The sequence below is a fragment of the Numenius arquata genome, chromosome 28 (assembly GCF_964106895.1).
Source record: "Numenius arquata chromosome 28, bNumArq3.hap1.1, whole genome shotgun sequence".
In the NCBI taxonomy this organism is placed as follows: Eukaryota; Metazoa; Chordata; class Aves; order Charadriiformes; family Scolopacidae; genus Numenius; species Numenius arquata.
In genome coordinates, this window is record NC_133603.1 from 2521429 (window position 1) to 2539762 (window position 18334).

The 18334-nt window shown below is 58.7% G+C and overlaps 2 protein-coding genes across 2 annotated transcripts in view; one reads left to right on the forward strand and one right to left on the reverse strand.

Annotated features, from left to right (window-relative positions):
- The window catches only part of LOC141476119 (uncharacterized), a 24123-nt gene extending 7558 nt beyond the window's left edge, over window positions 1–16565 (reverse strand). The window contains exons 1-3 of the mRNA XM_074164721.1: window positions 16506–16565; window positions 15862–16069; window positions 1939–3142 (exon numbers count right to left, since the gene is read on the reverse strand). Of these exons, the coding sequence (XP_074020822.1) occupies window positions 1939–3142; window positions 15862–16069; window positions 16506–16565 (1472 nt within the window). The remainder of the gene's footprint in view (window positions 1–1938; window positions 3143–15861; window positions 16070–16505) is intronic.
- Window positions 5663–8427, forward strand: LOC141476064 (uncharacterized). The gene is made up of 5 exons (XM_074164684.1): window positions 5663–5696; window positions 5979–6053; window positions 6248–6987; window positions 7057–7412; window positions 7566–8427. Exons 1-5 carry the CDS (start codon window positions 5663–5665, stop codon window positions 8425–8427), a joined length of 2067 nt encoding a protein of 688 aa, XP_074020785.1.
- Window positions 16566–18334: the final 1769 nt, after the last annotated feature.

Here is an 18334-nt window from a genome sequence, read left to right on the forward strand (position 1 = left end):
CCTATAGTTGGATAGGGTGGTGTGGGGAGGGGAGGGTGGGGGGGGCAAATATGGGGGTCCAGACCCCCAAATTCATCAGCCTTCAGATGTGGCGGCAAATGTACCCTCAGGGGGTAACGCTGTGGGCCCCCCCGGCCAAGGAGATAGCCAAGGAGTTGCCCCAGGAGATGCCCAAGGAATTGGCCAAGGAGATGCCCAAGGAGATTCCCCAAGAGATGCCCAAGGAGTTGCCCCATGAATTGCCCAAGGAGATGGCCAAGCTGTTTACTGCCCAAGGAGATGCCCAAAGAGATGTCCAAGTTGTTGCCCAGGATCCCCAAAGAGATGCCCAAGGAGTTGTCCCAGGAATTGCCCGAGGAGATGCCCAAGTTGTTTGTTGCCCAAGGAGATGCCCAAGTTGCTGATCCCGAGAGCTGGGATTTGCAGGTCCCCCGAGGAGAAGCAGAAGCCACCGGCCGGGTTTTGAACTAGTCTATTTTTATTCACAAAACAAACACAGCTCCTGCTCACCTTGGGAAGAGACGGACCAGGCGGCCAGCACGGCCACGACCCCACCCTGCGCCAGGAAACCCCTGGATTTGTGTCCTGCTCCCATCCCTGAGGTTCAACCCCAAGGGTTCACCTCTCATCAGCTGGGAAACACCTGCAGGTGATGCTCCCCGTCATCTCCTGAGGGTTTCTTTCCAGCCATGGGTGGTGTTACCTCCTCCACATCACCAACGGGTTCCCACCAGGAGTGTTGGTGGGAACACCAACCCAAGAGGCACCATGAGCCTCCCCTCCGTCTTCTGGGTGGTGCCACCTCCTCCCCATCCCTGATGGGTTCCCTCCAGGAGCATTTTGGTTGGTTGATCAACCCAAGAGGAGACATGAGCATCCTCTCCATTGTCTGGGTGGTGCCACCTACCTTCTCCCCATCACTGATGGGTTCCCAGCAGGAGCAGTGGTGGTTGAGCAATCAACCCAAGAGGAGCCATGAGCATCTCCTTCATTGTCTGGGTGGTGCCACCTTCTCCCCATCACTGATGGGTTCCCACCAGGAGCATGGTGGTTGATTGATCAACCCAAGAGGAGTGTCCCACACTGGTCTGGGGACAAACCCTCCTTTGTCCCAGCTCCTGTCCCCACCAGCCTCCAGCTCACCCCAACACGTTAGGTTCCTCCAGCTCCCGCTGAATAAATACAATAAATACATTAAATAAACCACTCCCGCTGGGTCTGCGCCGAAGCGTCACCAATGGTCATGTGGCTGGGAACCACTGGGGGTGGACACCTGGGCTGGTTTCTTAACACCAAAGCCACAAAATCAGAATATTTTGCCCCAAACGGTGTCATTCGATAGATAGTGTCATCGCAGCCCAAGTGTGGCTCGGAGGGCTGAGGCTTTGGGTGTTGGTCAAGGCTGAGGAAGGTCGGATGGTCAAGGGATGAAGCCACCTCAGATATTTTGGGGTGTAGGAGGTCCCTCAGAGTTTGGGAAGGAGCCAGTGGGATGTCCCACACCTCCAACCCCCTCCCCAGCCGCTCGCCACCACCTCCCCACCACCCACCGAGGTGGTTTCTCCTGGACTACGCCTGAAGAAGGAGGAGGAGCACGGTCGGGATGTCCTGGTGTCTGTTGGCAGGATTCGGTCTGATTTTCTGGAGGGGGACACCCCCCCCCAAAATTCCCACTCGGCCCCCCCAGCCCCATCTCCATCCTCCCTTATCTACCCTACCTTCCTACTCTACCCTACAAAAAACTACGTCCTCGGGGCCGGGCTTGGTGCCACCGGGGGACATCACTGCCTTGGGTGCACCCACCACCCATGGGGGCTCCCCGAGGCACCCCATGGCAGCGGCGGGGGGGAGATGGGAGCCACCCAGGGAAGGGGGCGGTCAACCCTCGTCGTGTCCCCCCCACCCTGACTTCTCCCCATCCCCCCGGATTAACGGGGCGTCAGCTCGTCCGGTGGCTCCTCCGGCGGCTCCTCCTGGCCGTGGCTCCGGAGGTGACGGTGAAGGTGGGAGGTGACACCGAAGCGACGGCCGCACTGGGGGCAGGGGAAGGGCTTCTCGCCGGCGTGAACCCGCCGGTGCTTGGCCAAGGCCGAGCCGTCGGCGAAGGCCTTGCCGCAATCGGGACAGGCGTGTCGGGGCCCGGCGTGAGCCCGTTGGTGCTTGTGGAAGTGGAGGGTGCTGTTGAAGCTCTTCCCGCAGTCGGCGCAGACGTGGGGCTGCCCCCCGGCGTGGGTGCGTTGGTGCCGGTAGAGGTGGGAGGTCCGGCCGAAGCGTTTGCCGCAGTCCCCGCACTGGTAGGGGCGTTCGCCGGTGTGGATGCGTTGGTGTCGTTCCCAGTGGGAGCTCCAGGAAAAACTCTTCCCGCAATCGCCGCAACGGTAGGGCTTCTCCCCGCCGCCCCCGCCGCCGCCGCCGCCGCCACCACCACCACCACCATGGAGGCTGCGGCGGTGCTGGGCGTACTGGGCGCGGGCGCCGAAGGCTTTGCCGCACTCCTCGCAGCGGAAAGGGCCGTCGCCCAGGTGGAGGCGTTGATGTTTGACCAAGGCCGGCCCGTCGCCAAAACTCTTGCGGCAGAGGGTGCACTTGTAGGGCCGTTGGCCGGTGTGGGTGCGTTGGTGGCGGTCGAAGTGGAGGGTGCTGCCGAAACTGCGCCCGCAGTAGGTGCAGATGTAGGAGCGGCCGCCGGCGTGGGTGCGCTGGTGGCGGTAGAGGTGGGAGCTGCGGCTGAAGCGCTTCCCGCACTCGGGGCACTGGTAGGGCTTCTCCCCGGTGTGGACGCGCTGGTGGCGGTCGAAGTGGGAGCTCCAGCTGAAGCTCTTGCCGCAGTGGTGGCACTGGAAGGGCAGGCGGCCGGTGTGCAGCCGTTGGTGGGTCACCAGCTCCTTGTTCCGCCGAAAGCTCTTCCCGCACTCCTCGCATTTGTAGGGCAGCCCCCGGGGACGCGCCGGCGGAGCCGGGGGACCCGGCCGTTCGGCGGCGTGAGCCCGTTGGTGCCGGTAGAGGTTGGAGCTGACGTTGAAGCTCTTCCCGCAGTGGAGGCAGAGGAAGGGCTTCTCCCCGGTGTGGGTCCGCCGGTGTTTGCTGAAGTGGGAGCTGCAGCTGAAGCTCTTGCCGCATTCCCCGCACTCGTAGCTCTTCTGCAAGACGATGATGCTCTTGAAGTTGGAGAAGGCGCCGGCCCCCGGGGCGTTTTTACCCCCGCGCCGACCTCCCACCGCGCCGGGGGAGTCGATCTGCTGGACCACGGTCCAACGCAAGGTCTCCCGCGCCGGGCTGCGCTCGCCTGGGGAACCTTCCTCGGGGTGACCCAACAAGGTGGCCGTGTCCAGCTCGACGATCTCGGGGTCGCCCACCGGTGGGGGCTCCGTCTCGGGGTCACTCGGTGTCCCTGGGACAGCGGGGGATGGTAGATGGGGGTCAGTCCCGGTGTGGGGTGGGGTTGGGTTGATGGGGATGGAGAACCCCTTCCCATGGGATCTGTGAGGGGGGGCCGGGCTGGTGCACCCCATAACTTTGAGCTTCTCGGCACGTCCTTGGTGCAGGGACCGAGGACACAGCCTCTGCTTTGTAGGGGGGGGGACACACCACAGGATGGGGGATCTCCATCCCCTTCCCAAGGCTGGAGCTCCAGGAGGACCTTCCCCACCCTCCTCCACACTTACCCTGCATCACCGGGGGGTCGTAGGTGTCCTCCTCCCCGTCACCCCCAAAAAGCACCGTCTCCTCCGGCTCCGCAGCCCCCCAGGGATCCATCGCCCGTTCCCACACCTCGGCCGGTGACACGGGGACCCTGGAAAGCCGAGACCACCCCGTCACCGTCCCGCTGCCCACCCCCCTCCCCCCGAAAAGCATCATTGAGAGCTCGGGTGAAGTCTCGGGTTCAGCAGGAGGGTGGGTGCACCCCCCTGTGCATGGGTGGGGGTGGGGGTGTCCCAGCGCCTGGCATGAAGAGGAGTTTTGGGGTCCCGGTTTGTGTCGTGTCCCCATGGGTGGCACTGGGGGTGGGCTGGCAGGTCCTGGTGCTTTGAGGGTGATACTGGGGGGGGGGGGGGGGGGAAGGGTATGGAGGTATGGAGGAGGACACCCCCCCCCCAGTACCCAATCCCTGATCCCCACTGGGATGGTGTGGGATGGATGGGACCCCCAGTTCCCTGCTCCCCCATCCCTGCTGAGGCTGATGCAGGATGGGGAAGAACCCCCCCAAGCCCCCATCCCCGCTCCCCACCGGGTCTATACAGGACGGAGGGGACCCCCCCGGGTCTATAGGGGACGGAAGGGACCCCCCCGATCCCCCATCCCCGCTCCCCACCGGGATGCTGCGAATCGGTCGAACCCCCCTCCAGTCCCTCATTCCCGTTCCCCCCTCGGGTTCGGAGGGGACCCCCCCAGCCCCCCAACAGCCCCCCTCCTTCCATCCCTTCTTCCCTGACCGGGGACAAAGCCGGGCGGCGCCGGGAGCATCCCCGGGGGGGGACGGGGACCTCTCCGTTACCTGCCACCCCGGCGGCGGGGGGGGAACGGGACACGGCGACAAGGCGACCCCCCCCCAACAACCACAAAGGCGACTCGGGGGACTCCGGTGGCTTCAGCTCGTGGCTTGTGTGTGTCCGTGTCCCCCCCCCCCCTTCCTGTCGGGGGCCCCCCCCCCCCCGGTCCCGGTTGCTCCATCCCCTTCCTGTGTGTCCGGGCTCACCGAGCCGGCGTGCAACAGCCCCGCCGCCGCCCCCCACCCTCTCTTCTTCTTCTCCCCCCCCCCTCCCCAAAATATTCCCCCCCCTCCCCGGCTCCGTTTCTCCATCGCCTCCGCATCCCTCCGGTCCCGGTACCAGGTAACGGGGGGGGGGATGGTTGGGGAGGGGGGGACACCCGCCCGACCGCACCCCGACGGCTCTTCCCCCCACCTCGGGGTGGTGGGGAGGGGGGGGAGCCCCCCATCATCCCCTCGCCCACCCCCCCGATCTATTTTTACCTTCACTCTCCCAGATTTCCCCTTCCCCCCTCCCCGCATCCACCCGCGTTGTGTTTTCATCCTCCCCCCCCCCTCAAAAACCCACCCCTCTCCTTGCACCCACCTCCGTTATATTCTTATTTTACCCCCCCCCGCCCCCACCTCCACTGTATCCCATCCCCCTCGAGCCCCCCCCCATTTCTCTCCCTCTTTCCATGTCGCCGCGATTTTCATTTTCCCTCCAGCCCTGTTGCATTTTAATCCCCCCCATTAGATTTCCGCGCCCCCCCCCCCTTTAATTTCCACTCCTTGCCTGCACCTCGGTTGCATTTAACCTCCCCCATCCCCATCTTCCATCCCTGCGGTCACCCCAGTGCCCCCCAACCTTCCATGGGGGAGGGCATTTGGGGGGGGGTCCCTTCCTACAGGATAGTTATTGGGGGTGATTTGGAGAGAAGCACCCCAAAACACCCCTGGTGGGGGGGGATGTCGCACCCCAGCACCCGTTGCGACCCGGCTGTGACACCCCCAGGGTCATGTGGGGACCCCCCCTCAGATGGTCCCTACATCCATCCAGTCATGGGAGGGGGTGGCATACAATTTGGGGGCGTCCCCCCCCAAAACGTAGACCCCAATACCTGAACCGGAGCTGTTTGCATTGCAGGGACCCCCCCAAGTCCCCCCAAAACGAGCCTGGACCAGCGGGACGAGATGCAGGAGAGCTACGAGAGCGTCATCTCCCTGGGTGAGGCTCTTAATTTCCCTTAATTTATTATTATTATTCAAGGAAAATAAAATTAAATTAATTACCTTCATTAGTGGCTGAATTCTTATGTTGTAAAAACACCAAAATTGCCAGGATTGAGCTTAAATAGAGCCCGGAGTGGGGGGAGGGAGGCGGGATTCAACCGGGCCCCCATTTCCTCCCATGGCTTTATGGCTCCGGTGTCCTTGGCCATCCCCATCCTGACGTTATAATTTTTGGGGTGAGAAGAGCTATAATCGGTCCCCAACTGTCTCCCCCCAGCCGAAGAAATCGCCATCAGTTGGCCGCGAATCACTGCCTTTGCCGAATCGCACCGGAGGAGGGGGCTGGTGTCCGGTAAGTCCCCCCATGGTGGCGCCGGTGATGACCGGGAGCATCTTTTGGAAGCCCCAAAACCATGGGGCGATGGGTGGGGGAGGTGGCAAAGCAGCTGGAGACAGCGGCCGCGACGTGGGGAGGGGTGGGGGCAGCCAAGCAGTGGGTTTTCCCCAAGTTGGGGGGGTTCCTCACGCCCTTTTTTCCCCCTGTAGATGATGGGTTGTTGAGCGAGAACGAAGAGGAAGACCCACCACCGGGCGAGCTGGAGAAGGGCGACACCGAGGGGACGCCGGCGGGGAAGCCCAAAGGGACCAGCCCCACCGGTGCGGAGGGGACAAAACCCAACGACAGTCCCCAAAAACCCGAAAACCAGCCCAGAAAGCCGTCGGGCAAGCGACAGGCTAAATCGGGCCACCGAGGCTTCAAGAAATTCCCCCCGCGGAGCTTGCTGGGCCACGGCCGCTGCCACGACTGCGGCAAAGCCTTGGCTTTCGGCTCGGCCTTCAACAAACGCCGGCGCGGGACCGAGCGGCCCCACAAGTGCCCCGAATGCGGGAAGTGTTTTCGGCTCAGCTCGACCCTCATCACCCACCAACGCCGACACGCCGGCGAGAAACCCTACAAGTGCCCCGACTGCGGCAAGACCTTCAGCGTGGGCTCGGCCTTCATCCAGCACCAACGCGTCCACGCCGGCACCGCCGCCGGCGCCGCCCCTTGCCAATGCGGCATCTGCGGGAAGAGCTTCCCGGCCAGCGCCAGTTTGGTCAAGCACCAAAAACTCCACCTGGAGGAAAAACCCTACAAGTGTGGGGATTGCGGGAAAGGTTTCAACTGGAATTCGCACCTGGAGCGGCACCGCCGCATCCACACCGGTGAGAAGCCCTACTCCTGCCCCGAGTGCGGGAAGAGCTTCAGCTGGAGCTCCCACCTCGACCGGCACCGCCGGACCCACGCCACGACCGGCGAACCCCCTTGCCGTTGCGCTGACTGCGGGCGCTGCCCGGCCCCTCGCGCCACCGAGAGCTCCAAAACCCCCGAGAAGCCCTTGCAGTGCAGCGAGTGCGGCAAGGGCTTCACCAAGAGCGCCGCCTTGGCCAAGCACCGGAGGGCTCACGCCGGCGAGAAGCCCTACAAGTGTGGGGAGTGCGGGAAGGGTTTCGGCTTGAACGCCGCCTTGCTGCAGCACCAACGGAGCCACGCCGCCGGCAAACCCTACCAGTGCGGCGACTGCGGCAAGAGCTTCGCCTGGAGCTCCCATCTTGACCGGCATCGGCGCATCCATATGGGGGAGAAACCCTACCGGTGCGGGGACTGCGGGAAGAGCTTCTCCCAGAGTTCCCACCTGGAGAGGCACCAACGCGTCCACGCCGGCGCCGAGCAGCCCTGCCAATGCACCGACTGCGGCAAGAGCTTCTTGGCCTCCAACAAGCGTCGGCGGTTGTTGGCCGGCGCCGGGGAACGACCCTGTAAATGCACCGATTGCGGGAAGAGCTTTCTTTGGGGGGCCCGAGCCCGACCGGCACCAGAGAGGACCCACAAGTGCAGCGAATGTGGGAAGAACTTCACCTACCGGGCGGAGAACGTCAAGCACCAGGGAACGCAGACAGGGGAGAAGCCCTACACCTGCCCCGAATGCGGGAAGAGCTTCGGGCAAAATTCGGCGCTGGTGAAGCATCGGCGGATGCACACGGGGGAGAAGCCCTACAAGTGTGGGGATTGCGGAAAGAGCTTCAGCGTCCGCTCCAACCTCATCAAACATCAACGCACCCACCTTGGCGAGAAGCCCTACAAGTGCCCCGACTGCGGGAAGGGCTTCATCCAGAAGTCGGACCTCACCAAGCACCGGCGGATGCACACCGGGGAGAAGCCCTACAAGTGCAACGTCTGCGGGAAGTGCTTCAGCGTCTCCTCCAACCTCATCAAGCACCAGCGCATCCACCTCGGGGAGAAACCCTACCAGTGCTCCGAGTGCGGCAAGAGCTTCATCCAACGCTCCGAGCTCACCATCCACCAGCGCGTCCACACCGGGGAGAAGCCCTACAAGTGCCCCGAGTGCGGCAAGTGCTTCAGCCGCAGCTCCCACCTCAACCGCCACCAGCGCACCCACGCCGGGGACAAGCCCAAAGCCACCGCTGCTGCCACCGCCGCCGCCGCCAACCCCTCCGGTGGCTTCTCCGGCGCCGCCTTCTCCCCGCCGTTGGGCGGCTCGGCGGCCCCCATCCCCTCACTGCCCTCCTTCCCCACCTCCCCCTCGCCCCTGCCCATCCCGTCTCTCTCCAGCCCCCCCCTGGACCTGCCCTGGGCCCTCTCCTTCCCCGCCCGCGCCTTCCCCCACCCCTCCTTCCCCTCGGCCCCCGCCTCGGGGGCCCAGACCCCCTCCCTCATCAACTGAGCGGGGCCCGGCCCCGGCCGCGGCTCCAGCCTCCTCCCGACCTCCCAACACCCAACTGGGGTTGGTTGACCTCAAAGACCCATCACTGGGGGGCTTGTTCTTGCCCGGAGCCAATCAGTCTTGGTGGCTAATTAATGATCTAATTAGGGGATGAGGGACACTCGCTGTGGCCACCAGCTCCATCCTTCTCCCAGCCTCCCCAGCCGCTTGCCCAACACCCAACTGGGGTCGGCCTCAAGGACCCATCGTTGGGGTTTTGTTTCCACCCAGACCCATTCAGCCTTGGTGGTAATTAATGATCTCTCTAATTAGAGGATGGGAACATCCTCTTCATTCTGGGGCTCCATCCTTCTCCCAACCTCCCCAACCGCTCAACCAACACCCAACGGGGGTTGATGTCAAAGACCCATCGTTGGGGGGCTTGTTCCTGCCTGGAGGCATTCAGCCTTGATGGCTAATTAATGATCTCCCTAATTGGGGCATGAGGGACCCTGACTGCAGCCCCAGCTCCATCCTTCTCCCAACCTCCCCAGCCACTCACCCAACACCCAACTAGAGTTGACCTCACTAATTAATGATCTCACTAATTGGAGGATGGGGAATTGCTCCTCATGCCATGGCTCCATCCTCCTCCCGACCTCCCCAGTCATTTGCCCAACACCCAACTGGGTTGACCTCAAAGCCCTAGAGCCCGGGGGCTTGTTTCCACCTGGAGCTGTTCAACCTTCATGGCTAATTAACGATCTCACTGCCATCACTGGGTGCTCACCCCCACCCCAGTGTCCCCCCACCAGGACCCCAACCTCCATCCCAGTCCCCCCACTCCCCACCCCACCCCTTATCCCAGCATCTCCCCTTGGTGCCCACCAGAGAACCTCCCCACCTTGCCTCTCTGCTCCCCATCGGATGACGGTCCACATCATCATCCCCATCCGGGTACCACGCTCCGCTCCCACCTTGGAGCATTTTGGGAGAAAAAAACGGCAGAAATGGGCATTTTCCCACGCCACCGCTTCACCCTCTGCCCACCCGGGAGCTGCCGTGAGGGACCTGGGGGGATTTCCACGTCCCTGTCACCTGCGGCGTCTCCCTGAGCTCGTCTTATCCCTCCTCATTCCTCACAAACGGAGCCAGTCGGGGTTTTCTTCTTTTTATTTTTAATCATTATTTTCCTTTTGGAAAGAAAATACTTTTTGGGGCAAAACCACGCGATTTTGTGACATCATTTTTCAGGCACTTAGTGGAATATTTTTCTTTTTTTTATTATTTTTTTTTTTCCTTTTCCGCACGGACTTTGCAAAAACTTTCCTGTGTTTGTGGTGGTTTTTTTTTTTATTATTTTTATTTTTACTGAATTTTCCAGCATTTTTACGTTTGTTTTTGCTCCGTCCCTCGGAGTGGGATTTGGCGCTTTTCGGTAACGATCGGGAAAAGGCGGTGGCGGTGCTTTTTTTTTAACTGCCTGAAATCCCGATTTCTCCCATTTCCCGATTTTTCCCCGTTACTGGGGGATCGACGGCTTCTTGGGGGGAGGAAAGGGGGAAGGGAAAGGGGGAAAAGAAATTAAGAAAATTTATAAAAATTAAAAAAAAAGAAAAAAACACTTAAAGAAACTGAAAGGGTTACACGCAAAATAGAAAAGCGTCGAAAGAAATATGGAAGGAAAAGAATTAAGGCTGAGAATGACTATTTTTTCCCCAAAAGAGGGTAAAAAGCTGCCATTTTTCAGCCTGCTTTTGGAAAAGTCGGGAATTGCTGAAATCTCTGGAATTTGGGAAGGTTTTGACTGAAAACGAAAGAATTCCAGGGGTGCAGAGACGCTGTGGGAAGGACTCGTCGTGTTTATTGAAGAAAAGAAAAGAAATAAGTTTCAAATCTCAGCAAGAGGAAGAGGTAGTGACGTAGGTGTGAAAACAAAAAAAGAGGAAAAATATCAAAATATGGGGGAAAAATAGAGAAAATGGGAAAGAAGAGGAAAAGAAAGCGAAGGACTTAGGGGGTGGGTGCAGCTGCGGGATGCAGAGCTGCACCGTTCCCTTGCCCGATGAAACAGCCCCTGAGGGTTGTCCCCGGCGCCATGGGACGTGTCTTGGGGACCTGCCCAGCTCCCCGGGCAACCCCGCTGCTGATGTCACTGAAGGTACAACTGTGATGTCACCGACGGCACAACTGTGATGTCACCAATGGTAGAACCAGGATGTCACTTCTGACGTAACCAGGATGTTGCAAGTGGGTTGTCACTGCTGGCACAACCATGATGTCATCGCTGGCATAACGGTGATGTCACCAACAGCTCAACTGGGATGTCACCAAATGCACAACCACGATGTCACTGCTGGCGACTGTGATGTCACTGCTGGAAACTGTGATGTCACCAATGGATCAACTGTGATGTCACCAATGGCAGAGCTATGATGTCACCAATGGCACAACTGGGATGTCACCAATGGATCAACTGTGATGTCACCAATGGCAGAGCTATGATGTCACCAATGGCACAACTGGGATGTCACCAATGGATCAACTGTGATGTCACCAATGGCAGAGCTATGATGTCACCAATGGCACAACTGGGATGTCACCGCTGGCACAGCCATGATGTCACCGCTGGCAACTGTGATGTCATCACTGGCATAGTCATGATGTCACTGCTGGCACAGCCATGATGTCACCAGTGGATCAACTGTGATGTCACCAATAGCACAACTGTGATGTCACCAATGGTAGAACCAGGATGTCACTTCTGACGTAACCAGGATGTCGCAAGTGGATTGTCACTGGTGGCACAACCATGATGTCATCGCTGGCATAACGGTGATGTCACCAACAGCTCAACTGGGATGTCACCAATGGCACAACCGTGATGTCACTGCTGGCAGAACCATGATGTCCCCAACCGGTCACCAACCAGCCGCACTTGGGGGGAGAAACTTGTTTGAAGGAGCCCCAAAATCTCCTGTTCTTGCCTCAATTTTGGCCACCCGTCAAGGGGGCTGGCTTTTGACCCCCACCTGTAAATCACTGCGGTGACGCACTAATTGGGCGTTAATGAGCACGTTGATGGTGCTCACCCCGCCCTCACACTAATTGTGCATTAACGAGCATGCTAATTACCTGCCCCTGCGTAGGTGCCACCCTGCCTTGGGGCTCGGTGGCCAATTTGGGCCAAATTTAGCCCAAAACTCAAGGGTGTGGTGAGACGATGTGGCTTGGTCACCTCTATGATGACGAGGTCTGGATGATGTCACCAAGGAGAGGGGGGGGGACATGAGGGAGCCCCCTCCTCGTCACCCCGCAGAGCCCAGGACCTTGCGAAGGGGGAAAGGGGAGGAAGAGGAGGGAGAGGGATGAAGTCAAGAACCTCCCCACCCCCAGGGTTCAAATAACTGAATTCTTTCAGGAGGACACGGTGACGGTGACACAGGGTCCCACACGGAGCCACGAGGGACAAAAGCCACCCCGAAAAGAGGACGGGGACGTTGAGCGATGAGATTTTGGGGGGGTGGGGAGGGGAAAAAAAAGGAAAAACTACCCAGAACTGCGATTTAAGTGAAATTTCTCTATTTTCTGGTGTTGTCCGTGCTTCCGAAACCGGCGTGGACGTGTCGCTGTGCTGCTTGTCAACGGTCCCCCTCCATGTCCGCTCTCGGGGACCTCCTCGCCTTGTCACCGCGGCTTTCTTATTTTAATTTTTTTTCTTTATTTTTATTTTTATTTTTGGAGGAGTCGCTTTCTTTCCATGAGTAGTAATTAATAAATTAGAGCGTAGCAACCCCCCCGGCGCCGCTGCCCTCCTTTCCCTTGTCCTCCCTCTTCCATTGCTTTTGAAGGGCTTCAAACCACGTCGAGATCCAGTTTTCCAAGGATTTTTGTTTCCCTTTGGTTGGGTTTCCAGTTGGGTTCCCCAGTCTGAAGCCCAGTTTCCCAGTTACGTCTTACCCTACAATCAAAAATGTGCATTTTTTTTTTCCAGTGTGAGATTCCAGGAATCCAGTAAAAAGGTATCGGGGTGGAGGGAAGTGTTGGGCCTTCACCAGTTGAACCCTTCGGTCATGGTCACTTGGGCAGCCAAGAGTGTGGTGGCACCAAAAGCCACCTTTTTAACCCCAAAAGTCTACTCCACTTGGGCCATGGGGCAGGGTTGGGACCCAGCACGTCCCTCGGGCCGCTCCAAACATCTGCTGGTGAACCTCAAGGAGAAAATATTAGTTTAAAACCCCCCCAAGGCTTCAAGAGGCACCACCAACCATGGCCACGTCCCACCCACCTGAGTGAGGACCAAGCCAGGATGGCAGCCCATGGGGTGGACCAACAGAGTCCATGGCCAGCCATGGATGCTCCTTCAGAAGGACCAAAATCCCCAGAGCTGGGCTTAAATAGAGCTCCTGGGCCATGGGCAGAGGGTGGGGGGGGGTGTCCCAGGTGGGAATGGGCGGGGTTGTTAATGACCATTAGTGGCCTCAGCCTCCAAAATGGTTTTTAGGGTGGCTCTGCAGCACATCTCCAAGGGGTTTAGGGTGTCTCCAAAGGGGTTCAGAATGTCTCCAAGGGGTTCACCTCATCTCAAAGGGGTTCAGAACATCTCCAAGGGGTTCAGGATATCTCCAAAGGGATTCAAGATGTTTTGAAGGGGTTCAGGACATCTCCTAAGGGGTTCATCACATCTCAAAGGGGCTTGGAGGATGCCTCCAAAGGGATACATAATGTCTTGAAGAGGTTAAGCACATCTCCAAGGGGTTCGGCTCATCTCCAAAGGGGTTCAGCATATCTTGAAGGGGTTCAGCATATCTTGAAAGGGTTCAGGATGTCTCCAAGGGGTTCAGAACATCTCCAAGGGGTTCCAATCATCTGCAAAGGGGTTCAGAACATCTCAAAGGAGCTCAGCGTGTCTTGAAGGGCTTCAGCACATCTCCAAGGGGTTCAGAACATCTCCCGGGAGGGGCGGGGGGGGGGGTGTCAAGACATCTGCAAAGGGGTTCAGCATGTCTAGAAGAGGATAAGCACATCTCCAAGGGATTTGGGTCATCTCCCAAGGGGTTTGTCACATCTCCAGGGCGTTCAGGACACCTCCAAAGGGGTTCAGCATGTCTTGAAGGAGCTCAGCATGTCTTGAAGGGGTTCAAGATGTCTCCAAGGGGTTCAGAACATCTCTAAGGGGGTTCATCCCATCTCCAAGGGGTTAACCACATCTCCAAGGGGTTCAGAACATCTCCAAGGGATTCAAAACTCCTTGAAAAGGGTCCACCACATCTCCAAGGCTCTTGGCCACTTCCCGGGCAGCTCCCTGGAGGGCAGCACCAGCACCTTGGGGGACTTCTCGGGGAGGAAGAGCAGCCCCTTCCCACCCCATGGATTGGGGGAAGCATGAGCACCCCAAGTCCAAGCCCCCAGCCCCAGGGCTTACTGCACCCTCAACCACCATCCCCGTGCCCACCCCGGGGACAAGGACCCGCTGCCAGCCCCATTCCCACCCCACCGCTCTGCCATGGGACAGAGACCTCTGGGCACAACCCCATTTTGGGGTCCAACCCCCACCCCAAAGGCCCCTCCTGAACTTGGTTGTGCCGGAGCAGAAGGTTCTGAGGAAACATCTGTGGGGGGAACGGTGCCAGGAGGGGAACGGGGTGGGGTCTTTATTTTTAGATCGATATTAAATTTCTGTTGTCTTAATTAAATTGCTGCCGGGGCTGGGGGCTGGGGGGCGGGAAGGGGTCTGTCTAGAATATTTATATATTCCTACTTTTATTTGGGGCAGGTTTTAATGAATAAATGTCTTAATAAGTGCATAAAAAGAAGATTTGGGGTAATTATAAAAGTGGAACAAAATCGAAAAAATCTGAAGTCTTAATCTGGAAAAAGAGGATGAAGAGGGGTGTGGGGGAGAAACATCAAACCACGAGATGCTTCCTCGAAGGCAGGTCTTTGGTGAGCAAAAGGAGGTGATTCTTTGAAGGAATTGTCAATATATGGGAAAAAAAAATCCTCTTATTTTTCGCTAAAAGGAGAAAAAATTCTGGTATCAGTGGACAAGCTTTGAAAATTGGGGAGAAAACGGTAAAACGATGACGCAGCCGCGTCCGGTGGCCTCAGGGTGAGCGAGAGCCACGAAGACATTTCTGGCACGTCAGGGATTTGCCGGCAAAGTCCTCCCGCCCCCGAAGGTCTCACGTGGTTTGGTCCCTGAAGGACAACTCTGACCGCGACGACCAAAGCCCAAAATAACCCTCGAGGCAAAGCCGTGCCCGAGGGGGGAAGGTCTCGCCCGGCAGCAGCTGCAGACGTTGCTCCTGTCTTGGGTTTCTCCACGTGACACCGAGATGAGCTGGTCCCTTTGTTCCCTGAAGCTCTAGGAAGTCAGGGCCGAGCTACGGAGTCTCCAAACAACCCAACATCCATGTGAAAGGGACATCCATTCTGCTCCTCAGGCATCTCCTCCAGCCCCGCCTCCACCAGCACCACGGAGAAGAGTTTAGCTCCATCAAGGCTTTGGCTCCATCAAGGCTTTGGCTCCATCAAGGTTTTGGTTCCATCAAGGTTTTGGTTCCATGAAGGTTTTGGCTCCACCAAGGCTTTGGTTCCAGAAAGGTTTTGGCTCCATCAAGGTGTAGGCTCCATCAAGGCTTTGGCTCCATCAAGGTTTTGGTTCCATCAAGGTTTTGGCTCTGTCGTGCTTTTGGCTTCATCAAGGTTTCAGCTCCACAAACCCTCCCTACAAGGAGTTGTTCCCACCCACCCCATCCCCCCACTGGGACCTTCTGTGTCCCAACAAATCTCCCGGATAGCGACCCCCAGTCCTTACAACACATGGATCAACCCCTACAGCTGGGATGCACCCTCCCATGAAGGTTGTGGAGACCCTGTTGCTGAGGGAAGGCCCATCCCCTGCCCCAAGAGAAGACGAGCTCCTCCAGACATCCCGCCGTTTCTTCATGAATGTGGGCTGGCCCCCTGGAGTCTCCACCCAGGTCCTTCCCACAGCTCCAAAACTGGGGGATCTCCCCCCACGTGTCTGCCAATACCACCCAGGACTGGGGGACACCTCACCTTGGTGGCCATCCCCGAGGGCTTGATGGCCCCGAAGGCTTAGAAAGGCTGGAAGACCCACTTGGACTTTATTTCTCCTACCCATCCTGGTGGATCTTCAGGTTTTTGGTGGAAACACCATAAATGAGACCTGCCCGACACATCTCGGGCTTGAGCACCAGCCCCAAAACCCCCATTGAGCTCCTTCTTCCTGCCCAATTTTGGGGTCATCTGTGGGGTGCTGCTGCCCAACACCCACCACCATCAAGCTGGGGAAGGTGTCACCTGCTTCCCCCGTCCTTGGTGGGAAAGCTGGAGCTCCTCATCCCACCCCAAACCAGGATCACGTATGGACCCGTTGGTGATGGATGAGGAGCCCTCATCAAAGCTCTTCCTGCAGCTCAAGCAGGTCCCCCATGTGGGTCTTCTGGTGCCGGTGGAGATGGGAGAAGCATCCAAAACCTTTCCCACACTGGGGGCATCTAGGGCTTCTCCCCGTGTGGACCCACTGAAGGCTGGACCTACAGCTGAAGTTCTCCCCACACTCAGGACACCCATAGGGTCCCTCCCCGCTGTGGACCCACTGGTGGGTGAGAAGGTTGGGCCTCTGGTTGAAGCTCTTCTCGCAGTGGGGACACTTGTGGGGTCACTCCTGGGTGTGGGTACTTTGGAGGGCGACGAGGTGGGAGCTGGGCCCGAAGCTCTTCCCACATTTGGGACACTTCTCACTGACATGGACACACCGGTGGGTGGCCAGGGATGATCCAGAGGGAGAACTTCTTCCACTCTCCTCGCAGACACGAACACCTCCTGCCATGGGACTCCCCGGCCATGTCTTCTCCTCCATCCTACCCATCCCATCCCAATATCCCAAGGGATATTGTCCCCTTTCCCACCCATTTCCCCATCCTGGGTCCTGTCCAACACATCTCCCTCTGCTCGGCATCCCCGTCCTCACCATCCGTGGTCCCACCACCTGGAAGGAGACACGTGCCAATGTGGTTCCCAAAGAGCCCCACTAAGGTCCCCAACGGATGGAGGTTTGGAGCCAAGACCTCGAGATGATCCACTCCAACCATCAAGCTCAACGCGAGGGCTTCTAGACCCATGTCCATGGCCTTGAGTATCTCCAAGGATGGACCAGCATGGGCGGCCTTTTCCAGTCTTCATCCATCAGGGAACATCTCAAGTGGGAAGGATCGTGGTGTCCACCTCCTCTTCCAACCTTCTTCCATGAGGGAACATCTCAAGTTGGAAGGATCGTGGTGTCCAACTCCTCTTCCAACCTTCTTCCATGAGGGAACATCTCAAGTGGGAAGGATCGTGGTGTCCACCTCCTCTTCCAACCTTGTTCCATGAGGGAACATCTCAAGTGGGAAGGATCGTGGTGTCCACCTCCTCTTCCAACCTTCTTCCATGAGGGAACATCTCAAGTGGGAAGGATCGTGGTGTCCACCTCCTCTTCCAACCTTCTTCCATCAGGGAACATCTCAAGTTGGAAGGATCGTGGTGTCCACCTCCTCACAGGAGGGACACCCCCCCCAGAATAAGCTTTTTTTTAATGGTTTAAGCAAAATTCCATGGTTTTTAATCTGATTTGTGCCCAGATTTTAAAGGAAAAAAAGGGGGGGAAAATTCAAAAAGGAGCTTCGTAATTTCCCACCTTTTTCTCCCACCGGGATTTGGTGGTTTCTTCTGGGGGGGGGGAACGACACTTTGGGGACCACCTTCACCCCCCTGCTCGCCCCCCACCCCCGTGTGTTTTGCTCTTTTTTAACGCTCGTGTAAAAGAATTCCCGGAAATTCGGTGTTTCCGTGGAAAAATGGGGAAAATGCTCCCCCGCTCCCGCCCCCCCCCCCGTCCCGTCCCGTCCCGGGGGTGCTCGGGGGAGGCAGCCCCGGTGAACACCCCCCCCCCCCCCGTCCCCCCCGGTTCCCGGTGCCTGTTGCAGGCCGGGTCGGTGTGGGAGGACACAGGAAAGGGCCGCCCCAGCCGGGAGGAAGAGGAGGAGGAAGGTCGGAGCCGGCAGGTAGCGGGGCAGGCGCGGGGGCGGCCCCGGGGAGGCTCCGCCCTGTCCCGGGGGGTGCCCCGGGCGGGTACCGGGGATGCTTTTACGGTCCCGGAGATGCTTTTCCCGGTCCCAGGGATGTTATTCCGGTACCGGAGCTGCTCGGTTCAGTCCCGGAGATGCTTTTCCCGGTCCCAGGGATGCTTTTCCCGGTCCCGGAGATGCTTTTCCCGGTCCCAGGGATGTTTTTCCCGGTACCGGAGATGCTTTTCCCGGTACCGGGGCTGCTCCGTTCAGTACCTGAGATGCTTTTCCCTGTACCGGGGATGTTATTCCGGTACCGGAGCTGCTCGGTTCAGTCCCAGAGATGCTTTTCCCGGTCCCAGGGATGCTTTTCCCGGTCCTGGAGATGCTTTTCCCGATCCCGGGGATGTTATTCCGGTACCGGAGCTGCTCGGTTCAGTCCCAGAGATGCTTTTCCCGGTCCCAGGGATGCTTTTCCCGGTCCCGGAGATGCTTTTCCCGATCCCAGGGATGTTTTTCCCGGTACCGGAGATGCTTTTCCCGGTACCGGGGCTGCTCCGTTCAATACCTGAGATGCTTTTCCCGGTCCCGGGGATGTTATTCCGGTACCGGAGCTGCTCGGTTCAGTCCCAGGGATGCTTTTCCCGGTCCCAGGGATGCTTTTCCCGGTACCGGAGATGCTTTTCCCGGTCCCAGAGATGCTCCGTTCAGTACCTGAGATGCTTTTCCCGGTCCCAGGGATGTTATTCCGGTACCAGAGCTGCTCGGTTCAGTCCCGGAGATGCTTTTCCCGGTCCCAGGGATGTTTTTCCCGGTACCGGAGATGCTTTTCCCGGTACCGGGGCTGCTCC